General features: G+C 36.6%; 1 protein-coding gene across 2 annotated transcripts; it reads left to right on the top strand.

The window, feature by feature from the left end:
* The first annotated feature begins 4,842 nt into the window (after positions 1-4,842).
* LOC111871614 (regucalcin) lies at positions 4,843-15,805 on the top strand. Of its 2 annotated transcripts, none has more exons than XM_023864835.2 (6): positions 4,843-4,940; positions 9,054-9,217; positions 10,259-10,471; positions 12,355-12,573; positions 13,041-13,153; positions 15,407-15,805. In XM_023864835.2, the coding sequence occupies exons 2-6, from the start codon at positions 9,058-9,060 to the stop codon at positions 15,635-15,637; spliced, it is 936 nt and encodes a 311-aa protein (XP_023720603.1). In that variant the 5' UTR covers positions 4,843-4,940; positions 9,054-9,057; the 3' UTR covers positions 15,638-15,805. The 2 variants fall into 2 exon arrangements, with proteins under 2 accessions (XP_023720603.1, XP_023720604.1); XM_023864836.2 differs by having other exon boundaries at positions 4,850-4,940; positions 9,058-9,217.
* The last annotated feature ends 2,005 nt before the right edge of the window (positions 15,806-17,810 follow it).

The raw sequence follows: 17,810 nt of genomic DNA on the forward strand, positions 1-17,810 counted from the left end.
CACCACATGTTTCGGCACTAAAGTGCCGAAACATGTGGTGCAAGAGAGAAGAGTAAGGTGAATAAATGTATGCACTGAAAGATGGTCAGAATAAATCATGGACATAAATCAGTGCAACAGGACGCTAAAATATAACATTCATAATATTCATTAACATTTTATTACAGAGCTTGACTGACAAACTGTGAGCTACTCTGTGACCAATTACTTAGCAGTGGCAAATGTTAGTCTAGAATTTGGGTTTTGTGGAAATGCAATCGGAACACTGGTGATACAAGCAGAAACCAAACTCCTTCTCTCTATTCACAGGAACACGTGTAAAAGGGCTGTTTTTAACATTTATTGAACCCACTCCTCTGGTCTGGGGGGCACTCGGTAGTGTAGTGGTTAAGGCACTATGCTAAAGTCAGAAGGTTGATGAGGTCATTGGATTTTTTTCAATTGACCTAATCCTTCTGGCCGCACTAGGCCCTGGGGTTCACTCAGCCTCTAACAGAAATGAGTACCAGGAATTAAATAAATAATTTTCCTGGGGAGTAAAGCACGGCCAGTGCATAAGGCTGACAACCACAGCCATCTTTGAGCCGATTGTCTAGATAATGTGGGACTCTCAACGTCTCACAACCCTATGAGCCTTCATGGCCTGTTACAGGGATAGCTTTACTTTTACTGGTCTAGGACTTCTAACACTATCAATTACTGTGGCACATAGACCACACAATGTATATAGCTGATTGCAAACAGGAAATTATGGCTATTATTAAACGGCAAAGAGTGTCTTCCTAATATCAGTGACCTTATAGTGTATTGGAACAATCACCACTTTTACATGGAGGTAATTCTTATATGTTCACTGCGTGATTTATAAATGACAAATCAAATGAGAATTTCTGAGAATAAAGTTATATGGATATATAAAATATGTAGTTAAATCACTCACTCACTCATGGAGCTGAGCCATTCTTCAGAAGGTGCCAATTGTGCAGCTACTCAAGAACTTCTCAGCATTTTACGGAACCTGAAGGTTCATAACTGTGTTCACAAGAGCCCTCTACTGGTCCCTATCCTGAGCCAGATTGATTCAGTCCATACCATCCCATCCTATCTCTCTAAAAACCGTTTTAACATTGTCCACCCACCTATGTCTTGGTCTTCCCAGTGGTCTCTTTCCTTCTGGCTTTCCCATCAATATCCTATATGCATTCCTCTTCTCTCCCATTCGTGCTACATGCCATTCTCAAATTTTTAGGTTTCTAGAAAACAGATGAGAAGACAAAGAATCATTTAAATTGGTAATGAAAATCTGTAATATGTGGGACACATAAAAACCTTTGTAATATTATTACTTTAGTACCATTTTATTTAAAGAAGTGTTAGAAGATGTGCCTGATTTATACTAGAAAATGTCATGATATTTGGGCAAGAATGTATGTGAGGCCACAACCTTAATGTTACATGGAATGCTGTGATTCAAGCATCACAGTGCTGGATACTAGGCACCTACTACTTCAACTTCTCTAATAGGGTCCTTAGAGCCATTACAATTAAAAGAATTATGTGCAATGCAACTCAAAGACCCAAAGCTAACAGTATGAAACCACCATTCTCTATAACAGAAACCATTCTCACTTGGTTGACAGATATTAATATTTCTCATTCATCAATACATCAATCTCCTTGGTGTCACATATTTATTACCTACTCATCACAAGGGCCACGCCATAGCTCAAGCAGTTAGTCGCTGGCTTCCTGGGTTGGATCCCAGGTCTGGTCAAGTGAGATTTGTGGTGGACAAAGTGGAGCTGGGGCAGGTTTTCTCCGAGTACTTTGGTTTCCCCTGCCAATCTTCGTTCCACCAACTGCTTCACAATCACACTCACCTATCAGCTTGGGCTGGTAGAATAGGCCAGAAGTGGCCGCAGTACAAGGGACTTAGTCCCACCCCACTTACTTACTTACTCATGGAGCTGAGCCCTTCTGGAGGAGCCACCAATTCTGCAGATACTCAAGAATTTCCCATCATTTTATGGAACCTGAAGGTTCATTACCATGTTCACAAGAGCCCCCCACTGGTCCCTATCCTGAGCCAGATCTATCCAATCCATACCATCCCATCCTATCTCTCTAAGATCCATTCTAATATTGTCCATCCACCTACGCCTTGGTCTTCCCTGTAGTCTCTTTCCTTCTGGATTTCCCACCAATATCCTATATGCATTCCTTGTCTCTCCCATTCGTGCTACATGACCTGCCCACCTCATCCTTCCCACTTGAAATAAAAAAATACGCATCACAAGTCAAACAAAATTATCAGGAAGATATTTAAACCTAAGAAGGATCACATCTCAGCAATTCAGGACACTGACCTAACTATAAATATATCACCCAGAATTTCTGCCACGTCAGTAGCCTCACATGCAGGAAGCTTTACAGGGCACAGGACATTCATACCAAATTTTCTGTGGGGAATCCTCCTGGAAAGTGGATCCTTGCAAGATGAAACACCTCATGGCAGAATAACATCAAAACAGGAAGTATCAATAAGTGCATATTTCGATCACAGGTGGATTCCACTGGCTACACATCATGTCCAACCAACATCTCCATGACTGTGAATTTCAACCATCACATTTTGCTGCCAGAGCACTGCTTCTTAACATTCAATCAGTCAAGTAATGGCTTTGCTAAGGTTTAGGACCACGACAAGCAGTAATCATGTCTCTAACATAAATAACAACTGAGGAGAACTGCATTCACAGATGCTATGTATAAGTACACATAATCTATAAAAGCAATATAATCTTCACACTAGTAAACAGACACGTCAGACAGCCTTCCTCTGAAACGATCTACTCAGTTCTTGGTATTGTAGAATTACATAATTTAATTCAGAGAGATAACTCATTGCAATCAGCACATGTGTTATATAAAAATAATACTTAATAAAAATGCATTATCTTCATTAGCAGATGACTGGACCATTAACATACTCAAGCTGAGGAATTTGAATTTAATTAATGCTGTAAATCCAAGTACAGGTTGACACCACAGTATGTGGAACAAGTCAAGTACAAATACAAGGATAAGTCAATAAATAAGTTACAAATGAATATAGAACTTAAACAAATAAGAGTACTGATATGAAAAATGCTTTTATTTCTCAACATAATCTCCCTGTACATTGAGGCACTTGCCCCATCGTTTCACAAGCACCTGAAAACCAGCAACATAAAATTCTTTGGGCTGCTGTCGGAACCAGGCGGTGACTTCCCTTTCTACAGCTTCATCGCCAGGAAAATGTTCAGCCGAAACATGATGTTTAAGAGGGGTAAACAAATGGAAGTCACTTGGAGCAAGGTCGGGGCTATGCAGAGGATGCTTGAGGACTTCCCACTTGAAATTTCACAGCGTCTCATTTGTCTTGTTGGCAGTATGGGAACGCATGTTGTCAGGCAAGAGGAACACGCCTTTGGTGAGGAGTCCTGGTCACTTCTGTTGAATGGCCTTACAAAGTTTCCTGAGGATGTTAAAGTAGGAGTCAGCATTTATGTAAATGCTGACTCCTACTATAACATCCTCAATATGTAAATGTTCCCTGTAAAGGGAAGTCACCGACTGGTTCCGACAGCAGCCCAAAGAATTTTATGCTACTGGTTTTCAGGGGCTTGTGAAATGATGGGACAAGTGCCTCAATGTAAAGAGAGATTATGTTGAGAAATAAACCATTTTTCAAATCAGTACTCTTATTTCTTTAAGTTCTATATCCATTTGTAACTTACTTATTGACTTACCTACGTACATAATATCTGTACAATAAGAGATTTGCTGGCAAAATTAATAAGATTATAATACAGTATTAATATTAGCATTCTAATCAGATATATACAGCACAGTCTGCAAATGAGCAATATGATAGTGTAACATGATAAGTTTCTTCTCATCACAACAAAATGTAATCTTCCCAGGGCTGCACAATACAAATACCTGAAATTATATTGCTCATATCACCACTGACAGCTGCATATGCAGAAGTAGTAATAACAAATGGTAAATGGAAACTGCTGAAGATTTAATGGGACAAACTTGAAATTAATCTTACACAGAATGTGAGTATTTTAGTGAACTACTGAATTACTAGCTATCATTATGTGGAAAAAAAAAAAAAAAAGTGAAAATGTGTACTCTAATTTGGAAGGTATAGAGAGTTTTACATTTTTTTTCAAATGCAGTCTTGGATAATTTGCTGGTCATGAAAGTGTAATCTCTATTGGGATTAGGACTCCTGGTTTAAATCTCAGCCAAAACATGGATAATCCTGAGGGTTTTCATGGTTTTCCTCTGTCCCTCCAGGCAAATGCATATATTACATTGCTCTTAACTTTCCCCACCCCACCAAAAAATATTGTTAAAAGGAAATTTGGATAACTGAGAAAGAATAGAATTCTTCTCACCACTGGCACATCAATGGAACTCTTCAGCACTTTCTATCCACATTTATTCTTCTGATACTGCATATGTAGGCTCTTGTGCAGTATCCTTCATTTAACTCTACAATTTTTGAACACATGCTGTGTTATTTAGTCTTGGCAAACAAATAGGTTTTCTCTTTTCCTGTAATGTCAAGCAACATCCACATCACATGTTATATATGGTATTTTCTATGACAGTCTTCGGAGTAAAGACAATTCCCAATTATCAGACAAAACTGCACCAACTGTAACATGCAGTTGATATTCTACGTGTAATTTGGTCACCCCTGTCATAACCATTAGTCACATGTGCTGAACTGGTATAGTGACCTTGACAGCTGTTAAGCTGATGAGAAGAGAAAGGAGAAAGTTACACAACGAATATATATACTATATGTAAAAATCAACTCCAACTGCCATAGCACTAGCCTGCCAACTCTACAGCTGAGTACATTCACTTTACTGCTTCTGGTAAGTGATGAGTAACAGTTATTTTCACTAAGCACGCCAAAATATAACATTACATTTGGTTACCATTACATATCCTACTAAACATGAAATATATAAAAACAGTTCATCTTTATAGGAGGTTATGCCTCACCATACAAGCTATGATGTCTGGAGAGTAGGTATAAGCATATCCTCCTCTTATGAAACAAGATTTGCCCAGACTTATGGTTTGCTTGATAATGAACAAATTGCTATTTTGGAGATATGTACGATATACATAAAGATAGTGTACTAATCCTTTAATTCAAGTTACATTATGAGTGATTCTTGCCGCATATAATCATCTTGTTTCAATTGCTAATGTTAAGATGTTTATGGCTACTGCATGGAATTATCCTAGAATTTGATTGGAGAAGTTAAAGAACAAGTTGCACATCACATTAACAAATTTATACATAAATTGAGAAAGTAAAAATCTTCTTATTTTGTTGAATAGTATCTTGATAGGAATAATAAACTTGATCTTGGGATATCCCAGTAATTATAGCTTTGTCTTTTAGTTTGCATTCACTAGTTTCTTATATATATTTTAATTGTTATTTATCTTATGTAATCTACTGATAATTTCTATATTTAATGGTTATGTACCTGAATGGATTGATGAATGATAATAAAATAAATAAATTATGAAAATTCTCAGTCTGGGCAGAATCAGAATGGGATTAGACAGCAATATTGCTACACTACTATTATGCTCAGAAAGATCTGTAGAATTTTTGTTTTAAAATGCATATTTATTCTTGAGGAACCGAAGTGTTACATGAAGCCTGTAGAAACAAACTGAAATGTGTATTTTGAACGTTCATGATATCAGAGAATGATGAACAGCAGTATGTTGAATGAACCTTGATAAAGATTTGTCAGATATGTATAAACTGAGTAAAATTGTGTACTTTTTTTGGGGGGGGTTCTTGAAAACAGGTTGGTGAATGCTATAGAGATCAAAACTTTACATGTTCGTGGCAATTTGGTTGACATAAGTCAGAAATCGTGTAACAACTCATATGTCTTACTTTAGACTTGAGGGTTCTCACAGATATGACTATGAAGAGTACCATCTTCTGGGATGTGAAGCCATGTATTTCAGTAGAAGTTCATGAACATTTCAAATGAATGTACTGCCTCCATCTTCAGGATCAAAGAATAAGCCAAGCAAGTAACCAATATGAAGAAAGGAGCAGGCAGAGCTCCTTTGTATGATAACCGTTTCTTGCTGGTTACTTACTTGCTTTACTCTTTGATCCTGAAGATTGAAGCAGTAAATTCATTTGAAACGTCAGTGCCCTACCAGACTATATGATGTCACATTCTAGAAGACAGTATTCATATTTTATTAAGAAACTTTTTATAAATGTCAATACTGATAGTAGGGATGTTATAAAATTCCAGTCATTCGTTATTTGACAAAAATACGATAAATCTTGGTTGTTCAAAAGCTGTCAACTATTGTGCTAAGTTTCAATTCAGCAGAACAGTGTTTTTTTTTGGGGGGGGGGGAATAAGCCCAGACCTTGAGCTTTAAATCAAGCGTACAAGTACCTGCAAACTTGTTTTTAGAGAAGAGTGCTGAATGGAACTATCCTATACAAAATTCATTTATAACAACAAACTAAACCAGGATAACCTCACTCTGTGTTCATCCAAGTACTGGAGAGCTGAAGAAGTGTAATCACACACGAGGACACATGATCTGATATCCTGCAGTACCTCCGTGATCTTTACTCTGATGGTGATAAAATACTATGTGTTTCTTCCAGTAGTGATAAGAACTTTTTTTTTCCTGTGGCGCTACAGCCCCAATTTGGGCCTAGGCCTACCTCCATGAAACTCTCCGTTTCACTTTGGTTTACTAGATCTTACACATACCGTAGGACTCCTTGGGCGAGTGATCAGCTCGTCACAAGGCCTCTACCTGTAGACAAACACAGAAAAACGCACACAAACATCCATGCCGAGTGGGATTCGAACCCACGATCTCGGTTTCCGAGCGAGCGAAGACAGTCCATGCCTTAGACTGCTCGGCTACCGTGACTGGCAGTGATAAGAACTAGTCTATTTTAACTCACTGTCACAAAAAATAAAGTCAATCAACACATATATCATATATGAAGTAATAGGATTATGAATTGACTGATAAGATCAGATATCGCTAGAGACAACAATTTAAAGGTCTTACATAATCACAAAACTTAAAGTCTATATATTGTGCAAGTCATCAAGTGCACAGAAAATTAAGGGTAATTAAACAAACATTATGAATAATATGTAACGGTTTCAGTACAGTACTGTATATAGGCTTTATATTTATGCATGCCTGGTAAAGGAATAAACGACATTTGGTCTAAAATTAGTAAAATGAGTATAAAAATTGAACCTCATTATTTTAAATGTTAGTCCTGTGTTGTCATTCAAAACAAATACAAAATTCAACAGCATAATTTTAAATAGTACACAATTAAACAACTATGAGGCAAAAGGTACTCTTTCAGCAGAGACATATTTTGTGCTTACTATGTCTAACTCATTCAATAAAACAAAATTACTTTTACTTTTCCATTTGTTAAGAAAAATATTTGTAATGATTCAGTGTGTATGTGGCAAGAATGGCCATACTCACAGGAAAAAGAATTCTAACTCTCTTGTTCAATGGTGCTGTAAAGATAATCTTTTCAGCATTTTAGACTCTACTGGTTTTATCTAGCAATGGTAATGCAGAATATACTGGGAAATCTAGACATTTCATTACAGTGGAACATTGGTAATTAAAATACAGTTGAATCTTTATTTTCTGCATGTGGATAAACAGTGGGGAATTTTAGAACCCCTCAGTTATCTATTAATAGCTTCCCATAATGACATAAATGTTGCCAATTACGCCTGTTTCAGTAATTTGTATCAGTGATTGTTTATGCAGTAGACTGCACATCTTCTCATCCTGTCATAACTTTCTATTCCATTAGTTTATTGCTTCTCTGGCTAGTCTACTACCACTGAACAATGGTTGCTTTTTTTCTATTGGAAAGATGTGTATCTCACTGTTTACTGATGTATGTGGATGATTAAGTAATTTACAGGGTTGGATGCAGTGTGAATAGTGGGTAACACTTTGTATTATAAAGTGTTTTTAATTCATATTCATATTCATATTTATTTCAAGTTCAGTTGATCCATACATGAGTTGAAAGTACAAACTGTTGGATATAGAACGTGTCACAAAGTAAATACTAGTCTAAGTTCCCAATCATTGGAACAGAGTCAAAATACCCGATAAGAACGATATATGATACAGTACACACATTATTAAAATTTCATTTAAATACAATAAGATAAAACCATAAATTAAAAGTACCAGTAACATATGTATTCAACAATGACTTTAACATGAAGTATAAAAAAAAAACAAAAAACTAATTACCCTGAGGAAAGTGTCACAACCATCACTTAAAAGCTACAGTATACCAAAGAAACAACCTATGACCACACTTCACATCCAACAAATTGGTTATACCAACCACTGGTCTATACAATACATTCCCAGAATCATGATGCATAACAATAGTACTGTAAACCGTCCTACATGTACCAGCCCCACCAATCAGCCCACAATGCATACAACAAAATGTAATAAGACATCCCACTTCCTAGTATGCCTTCTATACAGGACTTCAATATGCAAAGGGGTGAAAATCACCCCATTCACCCATCAAATAACTCCCGTAGTGAGTAATAGGATTTCTCCAAAAGATATCTCTTTAAAGCTGCTAATTAGCAGCACTACTTCTCCCCTTCATTACCACAGATAATTAAAGAGTTTACTGCACTACCTATCTTCATCTTTATTTTAATACAGTCACTATGGGGTGACTCAAGTGGAGACTTGCATCTCTACCTAGAGGCCCAGGAGTAGGAATATTTTCGTATCTTCTCAATCTGAAGACAGAAAAAGAACTCATTTCCATAACTTTGTGGTTTTTGTATTACAAGCTAGGATGACAGATAAGCCCAGGTAAACAGTGTCCATTAGCACTTAAATTGTAAAAAGAAAATTATTTATGCATTCTTTTTACCACCCAGAAAGATGTCTGCACCTAAAGTGGAACAAATTTCTGCATCTGTGACGCTTGGTGAAGGACCTCACTGGGACCAAAATGCTCAAGCACTATATTATGTTAATATTGAAGATGCTAACATCCATAAGTATGTTCCTGCCACAAATAAACACACAACACTAAAAATTGGTATGTACTAACAATTTCAGAATAAAGAAGTATTAGTGAACAAACACAAATGATCAACTATTCAGTTGTCCAAGACAAAGACATAATTAAACAGATCTTCTGGAATTTTTATACCTACAATCCTGTAAATGCTTGTATTTATATACAGGAGGTAGAAGGCATTATAACCAAATACTCATGCAACTTATATGTATAATTCTAGCAGAAAATATTTTGTCTACATGAACTTGGCAGATATAACTTACAATATTTGTTCCACAACCATATCTGTAACTTTTAACATACAATACAAGTTTCACACAAAATCCTGAAGTACACAAACTTTCATTCACAAATAATATTGCTACTAGGTACTTGCCATTAAACCAAAATCCAAATAGATTTCGTATGGCTGCCATTTTCTGAAAAAAGGAGATTACTCTTGTAATAGAGGTTGCACATTTTTACCATACACAATTATTTAGCCCTATGTTAAGTATGTAATAGTGCAATTGTACTGACCTTACAAGTTCATACACCCATCACGTTTGCAATACTTATGGTATAAAGTATAAACTCCACTGGGATTAGAAGTTTCATCAAAATCCAAGCAAGCTAGTTTTATGTTACCAAAACCTTGTTGATTAATGTACTTAGTTCCCTAATGGGAAAATATAGTCAATAAAAAAAAAAGTAAAGCTATCCCTGTACCAGGCCGTTAAGGGCCATAGGGTTGTGGGACATTGAGGGTCCCACACTATCTAGACAATCAGCTCAAAGATAGCGGGAAGGTTGTCAGCCTTATGCACTGGCCATGCTTTACTCCCCAGGAAAATTATTTAATTAATTCCTGGTACTCATTTCTGTTAGAGGCTGAGTAAACTCCAGGGCCTAGTGCAGCTGGAAGGATTAGGTCAACTGAAAAAAATCCAATGACCTCATTGGGACTTGAACCCGCGACTATCTTATATGCATTTTTGTTTCCAATTTTGTAATTAAATTCCTGTTATGAATGTATGCATATGTATGCATATGAATGTATGTATTTTACCGAACTTACAGATGGCACCCAAGTCTCATTTATTATTCCACTTGAAGGTACAAAAGACAAATTTGTAATTTCTGTGGGGAAGAATGTTGCAATCCTAACATGGGATGGTGAAAGTAGCACTCCTACTGAATTGAAATATGTTTGTGCTGTTGACAATGAGAAAGAACTTCAGAATAACAGGCTAAATGATGGAAAAGCAGATCCTACTGGTCGACTCTGGTCAGGTAATGTATTTACTCACAAGTAGTACGTTATCCAGACGAAGACATTTTAATTGTTTAAGTGGCTAACATAATATGTGAAACCTTTCGAGGAGGAATACATAAGCGAGATCATTACATTAGCAGACAAATGAATTACCACAATGGAGAATCTTTTACAATTTCAGAATCATGAACATTTATTTTGTTGAATGTAACTCTCAAAGTACAGTGGAATCCTCATTTAATTCCTTAGATTTAAGGTTTTTCCTCATTTAACATTCAATTTAAATGATTACAAGTCAATAAACTCAGCCTTAAATTTCTTCCATTTAAGATTTTCCTCTGCTTAAGTGTTCATATCCACTGCACCCCAGAGAAACCTTAGACAAGGGTTTCACTGTATCTGCAAGTAATTTGCTGGTATTAGAAAGTCTAAAGTTCATGAACGCAAGAAGATAAGCTCACACTGGACCCCTGTAAGTAGGATGAATCAATTCAATTCCATCTTAACCTATTTCTTTGTATAACTATTTGCATAAGAAGTAAATAACATTAGTTTCGCTTAGTGGTCCAACTGGGCCCACTCGGCATGGCGGCCACTTATTGGCCTATTGTAGCCTGCCCCGGGTAATTATGAGGATGGAGAATTTAGTGGAATGAAGATTGGCAGGGGAAACCGAAGTACTCGGAGAAAACCCACCCCAGTGCCACTTTGTCTACCACAAATCCCACTTTACCAGACCCGGGATCGAACCTGGGTCGCCGCGGTGGGAAGCCAGCGACTAACCACATGAGCTATGGTGCTGCCAAACAAGATTAGTTTAAAACAATAATCACATTTTACTGAATGTATTCAACTGACTGAAAATCAGAATGCAAGACGTTTTAACAGTGGGAACATGCAAAAGTGAATTTGGTGGCCACTGAGGCAAGTATGGCAGATATTCCCAAACACTAGCATTTGAAACTAAATTAAATGCTTGGTACAAGATGAAGACTCTAATTTTATAATGATTTAACAAACCACAAAAACTACTGCAAAGTTTTTTTCACTCTGTGCTGCAGTCAGAAGGGTCATGGAACAGGAAAAAAAGAACATGTGGAAGAATACAGGAATTATTGAAAAATCCATATCATACATTTATTTGTACTGTAGAAACTGATTTTAGGAGTGTGTCTTTGAGATCACACCTGTTCCATTGATGACTATAATGGGCTGACATGAAGAAAATTTAAATACAATTTTGAAAGGAAAACATTGCAAGGGAAGCATATTTAGAAGATCACAATACAGATGGAAGAATGAAAATGGATTCATCTCACTTAGTACAAACATTTGGTTTCAAGAAATTTTATAGAAGCAAGCAATTATGTGTCTTCACTAATAGAATTAATGATACAAAAGAAATCTTCAAATTGTCTTCTATTACTGTCAGCACCTTCACTATTATGTCCTTTCTTGGATTTGACCTGATGGGCTGGCTATTTTTCTATTAAAAACTATTTTTAACTTACCACATTCAAAATGTAAATGAAATAGAACATGTGAATAACTAAAAATCGTTGTATATTTCAACGTTTACAACCTTTGACAAATTAATCCCATTTAAAAAGATGTCCCTTTAGGTGATAATGTCCTGAAAGTAGTCCCGTCATGTAGTTGCAAATGTTTTGGGGGAAACTTTCTGAAACAGGCATTTTTCCCGCTCATTGTTCCTACTGACCTAGGCCAGGCAAGCTGCCTGTAATTCCTGATTCTTCATCCTGCACTCTTTGACCCTGGAGAAGAAGACAGTACTTACCTACTAGACTACATAGTTCACAACCCACACCACCAAAGTGAGAACAAGTATTGCCATAAAACACTCGAAACCTACGTATATAATCATTCTGTTTGTTCACAGGAACAATGGGCCCATATCACAAATCTACAGGTTTCTTTGCCCCAGAGGTAGGATCATTTTACAGTTTCTCCAAGGACTGGAAACCAACAAAACACCTATCCAAGATTACAGTTTCCAATGGCCTGGCTTGGAGTGAAGATTTGACAACGATGTATTATATCGATTCTGTGACGAAAAAGGTTGATGCTTTTGACTTCGATGCCGAAAATTCCAAAATCTGTGAGTACACATGCTTTAATACTTTGTATGAAAATATATATTTTAGCTCCATGTCTAGAACGAGTATGCCCTCTCCCTCTACTGTCACTGTTAAGAATATATGGAGCTCTTTTACCAACAAACTTAATTTTATGAAGGTCAATGCAAAAGTGGGATACAGTTCATATCTCATACAAAACACTCCATCTTCATTAACAAGACCAATAAACTAAATATATTTGGGAAATGTCACTGTTTTATTCTGGGAATCATACAAAACACATAAATGCACTGTGGGTAAAATGCGGTGTTTTTAAATAACAAATCAGGTGATGCACATATTAACAATTCTGTTTTAATGGTTAACAGCTCCAACATACACTCAAGTAGTGTTTCCTAAATATCTAGTAGACTGAACTTGTGTTTATGATAAAGAGTCATAAATAGAACCAGCCACTGTATTAATAAACTCATCATTTTCATTTCAGCCAACAGACGTACAGCTTTTGATTTTGAGCTAAATGGTCTTGAAGGAATTCCTGATGGTATGGCTATTGATACTGAAGGAAAACTGTGGGTTGCCTGTTTTGGAGGGAGTAAGGTAAATTAAACGCTATACACGCAATTTATACATTCACAGTAATTATGCTAATTTCAGTAGAGACTGCACTACCACCATGAACACAAAGACAAAATATACTAACAAATAATTCACATCTGGAAAATTTTTGACCCCCAAATTCACTGTATATTACCCAGAAAACTTGTTAGCTAATTACAATTTGTATGCACAAAATGTCTAGCAGATTTGTATAAGTAAATATTTATCTCATACTTTACACTTCATTGTGGGAAAGAACAGGGGGATGCTTTAACCCAACTGCTTTTTAATTCGGTCTAAAACATGCCATTAGGCTAATTCAAAAGAATCAGGAACTTGCCAGGATTAAATGGCCTCGTTTCTGCTAATGTTTTTATGTGTTTGGGGGGGGGAACATAAATGTTGTGAAGGAAAATACTGAAATTTCCTCACAAGTGGGCAAAGAAATTGGTATAAAATACTCATTAATATATAAATAAAACTAAAGGCGTGATGATGCTACAACCATAAATCAACAACAAAGTGATGGTATAATTATATATGATTTTCATGACGATGCTATGGGAACAATACTGATAAACAGAACTCAGGTTAATGATGAACTTAAGAAGGCGATAAATTGTGGAAATCCTCATTATTATTCAGTTAAAAAACTGTTATCATCTCATGTACTTTAAGAAATGCTGGAGGTCAAGACATACAAAACAACTGTTTAAAAACAAAGTGCTTATGAAAATACTTGGACGGAAGAAAGGTGAAGTGTATAACTTAGGATATTATAACCGGAAACTTCATGATTTAATGGACAGAACTGTCTCCAGATCATATCCAATGAAGGGCATATCAGTGGTATTGAATGTTTGTGTTCTGCTGTCATGAACCTATGCCTTGGTCTTCCAGGTTGTCTCTTTCCTTCTGGCTTTCCCACAAATATCCTATACACATTCCTCTCCTCCCCCGTTCGTGCTACATGCCCTGCCCACATCATTCACCTTGACTTAATCATTCTAATTATACTTGGAGAAGAGTAGAAACTTGAAGCTCCTCATTATGCAGTTTTCTCAAAACTCCTGTCACTTCATTTCTCTTCGATCCAAATATTCTCCTCGGCTAGTGTTACATATTGCGATTACAGTGAACATTTTTGTGGTAGAGAAAATTTTAGGCATAAGCTGGTTGTCTAGAAAAATTTGGGAGCCTCAACATCTCACCACCCTATGGGCCTCCATGGCCTGTTATAGGGGTAAGGTAAAAGTATAGTTGTCCTTGTGCTTAACTAATTAAGCACTATGCCAAGAAGATGTATGGGGGAGTGGATGTATAGATCCACATTTTTCTTGACTGTGGCACTAGTTGTTGCAGGTGAGTGGTCAGCTTCACGACCCAGCCGCTTTACTCCTGGGAAACAGCTCCCAGTATGCACTGTATAGGAGGTTGGGTGGACCCCAGAGCTGGTCTTGACAATAGGAGAAGTGAAAATTCTTGACCCTACCAGGACTTGAACTCCTTCCCTCGGTCATCTAGCCCATGGCCAGTCACTATTCATTCATTCATCTGTAATCTGTCAAGACGACAGGTCCAAAGTCTCTTCCAAAACAGTTCCTCCACTTGATGCGATCCAGAGCTTTCTCCTTCAGATGAAAATATCCTCTTCTGTCCCCAAGGCCATCTGGCATCTTCTTATGTCTTCTTCCTCGTCTTCTGGTCACTTCTATCTGCCCCTCTATCTTTCCTTCAATAACTTCTTTTAGAAGGCAGTTACTGCGTAAGATATGACCAATCCAATTAGCCTTCTGTTTTCTTATTTCGTGTAGGATATTCCTCTGCTCACTGACTCTAAATAACACTTCTTCATTTCTCACATAATCAGTCAAACTGATCTTCTCCATCCTTCTCCAACACCACATTTCGAAGCTTTCCAGGTGTTTCTGATCTACTGCCCTAAGTGTCCAAGTTTCAGCCCCATACAAAGCCATGCTCCAAATGTAGCATTTCACTAGTTTCTTTCTCAAATTTAAGTTCAATTTCCTGGTAAACCAGTCACTATACCAACTACATTTTTTTATGATCCTTGAAATGAAAAGGTTAGTCTTACATATGCCTAATTGTAGTTGTGATGACTGTGAACATTTCAATGAATATTTTGGTGAATATATTTAACCCTTATTTACCTAGATATTTTATGTATGAACAGTCAAGTAGGAGAATGCCTTGTATGTAAAAATATCCTGGAATAATTTATTTGTATTTTAGGTGATTCGAGTGGATCCTACAAATGGAAAGCTGTTAAGTCATATCCCAATTCCTGCACTCCAAGTGACATCCGTTGCATTTGGAGGACCACAGCTCGATGAACTGTATGTCACTACTGCAAATATTTCTTGGAGTGATGAACAGCTGCAAAAGTACCCAGGAGCTGGTGCCACTTTTAGAGTTACTGGTGTTGGTGTCAAAGGGTATCCTGGTCAGCCAGTAAAGCTATAAATCATGCTTTCCAAGATAGTTCAAAGCAGAGAACAGTGTATACACAAGAATACTCCCTACTTTACTTGAATAAAAGCAAACTGTGAACCTTGTACTATATCTAAGGCACAAGCAGATTTTATGTTGTCCACATATCATTCAAAATTGAACAAGAAATTTTTTGGGTAATGTGAACTATACCATAGAACATCTACTACTAATCAATCATTGAAATTTACAAAAACTGGGATGTAGAAGCTCTTAATGATGTCGCTTCAGTCTCATTTTACAGAATGTCTCTACAAACAACACATACTGTAGTCCACATATATAAAAATTATATTATATATGTTGGATATCTGTAAATTGATATGTTAAATTTCTTTTCCTTTTCAATTTTTTGTTATGTTGCTGTAACATGACATCCAGATTATTAAGCATGTTTTCAGTTTTTTCTCAAATGTGAACTCATGAAAACAGCATAATGAGGAGCTTCGTAATTTTGTAAATTTCACCAAATATTATTAGGATGTTGGATGTGAGGTTGCCACAGCAGTGACTATGAAAAATGCTATCTTCTGAGATATAGCATCATGTAGCCTGGTAGAAGTTCACTCATGTGAACACTCACAAATGTCAGAACTTCTGCTAGGGTACACAGTTTCACATCCCAACAGACAGTACTCTGTCAGTTCAAATCAAGGATGATCTGACAGGTGGGACATGTAGCATGCATGAGATGAGAAATTCATATGCAGTATTGGTCAGAAACCCTGAAATGAAGGCATCACTTAGAATGCATAAGTGCAGGTGGGAGGATAATATTAAAACTGATCTACAAAAACAGGCTGAAAGCATGTGGACTAGATTGATTGGCTCAGGACAGGGACTAGTAGCAATCTGCTGTGAACACTGTACTGAATTTTCAGGTACCATTAAGGCCAACATATTTCTTATGCAGCTGAGTGACTATCAGCTTCTCATGAAGGTCCCTACTCCACAGAATTAGTTATAGTAACAACCATTTCTAGAATTTCATTTTGTCCTGATTTCATTGTGAACCTCATTTCTATTTGTGACGAGGAGCATTTTTGTGGATTGGAGCAATCATGTTCCATTCTTAATCACATGTCCCTTTTGTGACAATTAATATTCACATCCTCAAAAGGGACTCTTTCTAACACTTCCTAACCACAGTTCCTACTAGCCTGGACCAAGTTCTGTATTCTCACCTCTCCCATATGTTGCAGTACTCACCTTTATTACAACCTATGTAAATGAAGTGACTGCATCCTCACCAGAGACACTTCAACCCTGAAGATGGAGCCAACATGTTCCTCCAAAATGTTCCTATTCAGTATAAAACTACATCGTGTTACAATTCAGAAGACCATGACTGAAACAATTACTGTCATGTCAACCTTAAAACTTATGTAAAACTTCCTTTGGTAAAACCTTGATGAATGCAGAATCCATAAGTTTGTGTCAAGTTACATCATTATATGTATTTGGTTGAAGACTAACTGATCATGGAACTGTCATTTTCTGTCAGGAGTGTCAAGTAGGAACACTTACGCCTTTCCATTCTAAACACGATGCCACAATCCATTAACATCCCTAGTTTAACTCTATTGTAAGAATCTCCATTCCTTTCCCGTGAACACATGCCGTGATACATGAACTGAAAAGAAAAAAAGCTGTATAAAGATTTACATTACATATGTAACATGTAAATTTTACCTAAGTTAAATATTAATTACTTCAGAAAACTACTGCTGTATTTAGCACACTGAACTTTCTGAGAATATACTAAAAGTGAATGAATTTTAAAGAATAAACAGTCTCCATACAGATATCTAATACATAAGAAAGCCAGTGTTTATGTATGAAATCAAGATACAGTTCATGATGCCAGGGTACTTTTGTCATATTCAGAATTATTTTCTTAAGATGCAAAAATTGTTCAGCAGAACGTTGGCATCCACAAGGTTCTTCTGTAAAGGAAGGTAAGTAAATTTAATGGGGTTTTATTTGTAGTTAAATTAATGGCACTCTCAGTAACCTAGTCTATACAGTGGTGATTGACTGGATGATACTGATAAATAAATTGGAAATGATGTGCAATGAAGAAGTGATGGTGTAATTTATTATCGCTGAATTTGACTAAAGGGACTGACAAATGCCATGAAAATCC

This window comes from Cryptotermes secundus, unplaced genomic scaffold, assembly GCF_002891405.2.
Source record: "Cryptotermes secundus unplaced genomic scaffold, Csec_1.0 scaffold1968, whole genome shotgun sequence".
NCBI classification, from domain to species: Eukaryota; Metazoa; Arthropoda; class Insecta; order Blattodea; family Kalotermitidae; genus Cryptotermes; species Cryptotermes secundus.

Excerpts from the sequence above, each read along its gene's own strand:
- LOC111871614 (XM_023864835.2), top strand. The coding sequence starts at position 9,058 with ATGTCTGCACCTAAAGTGGAACAAATTTCTGCATCTGTGACGCTTGGT. Across the intron at positions 10,472-12,354 it reads TACTGGTCGACTCTGGTCAG|GAACAATGGGCCCATATCAC; the intron begins GTAATGTATTTA and ends GTTTGTTCACAG. Across the intron at positions 13,154-15,406 it reads CCTGTTTTGGAGGGAGTAAG|GTGATTCGAGTGGATCCTAC; the intron begins GTAAATTAAACG and ends TTTGTATTTTAG.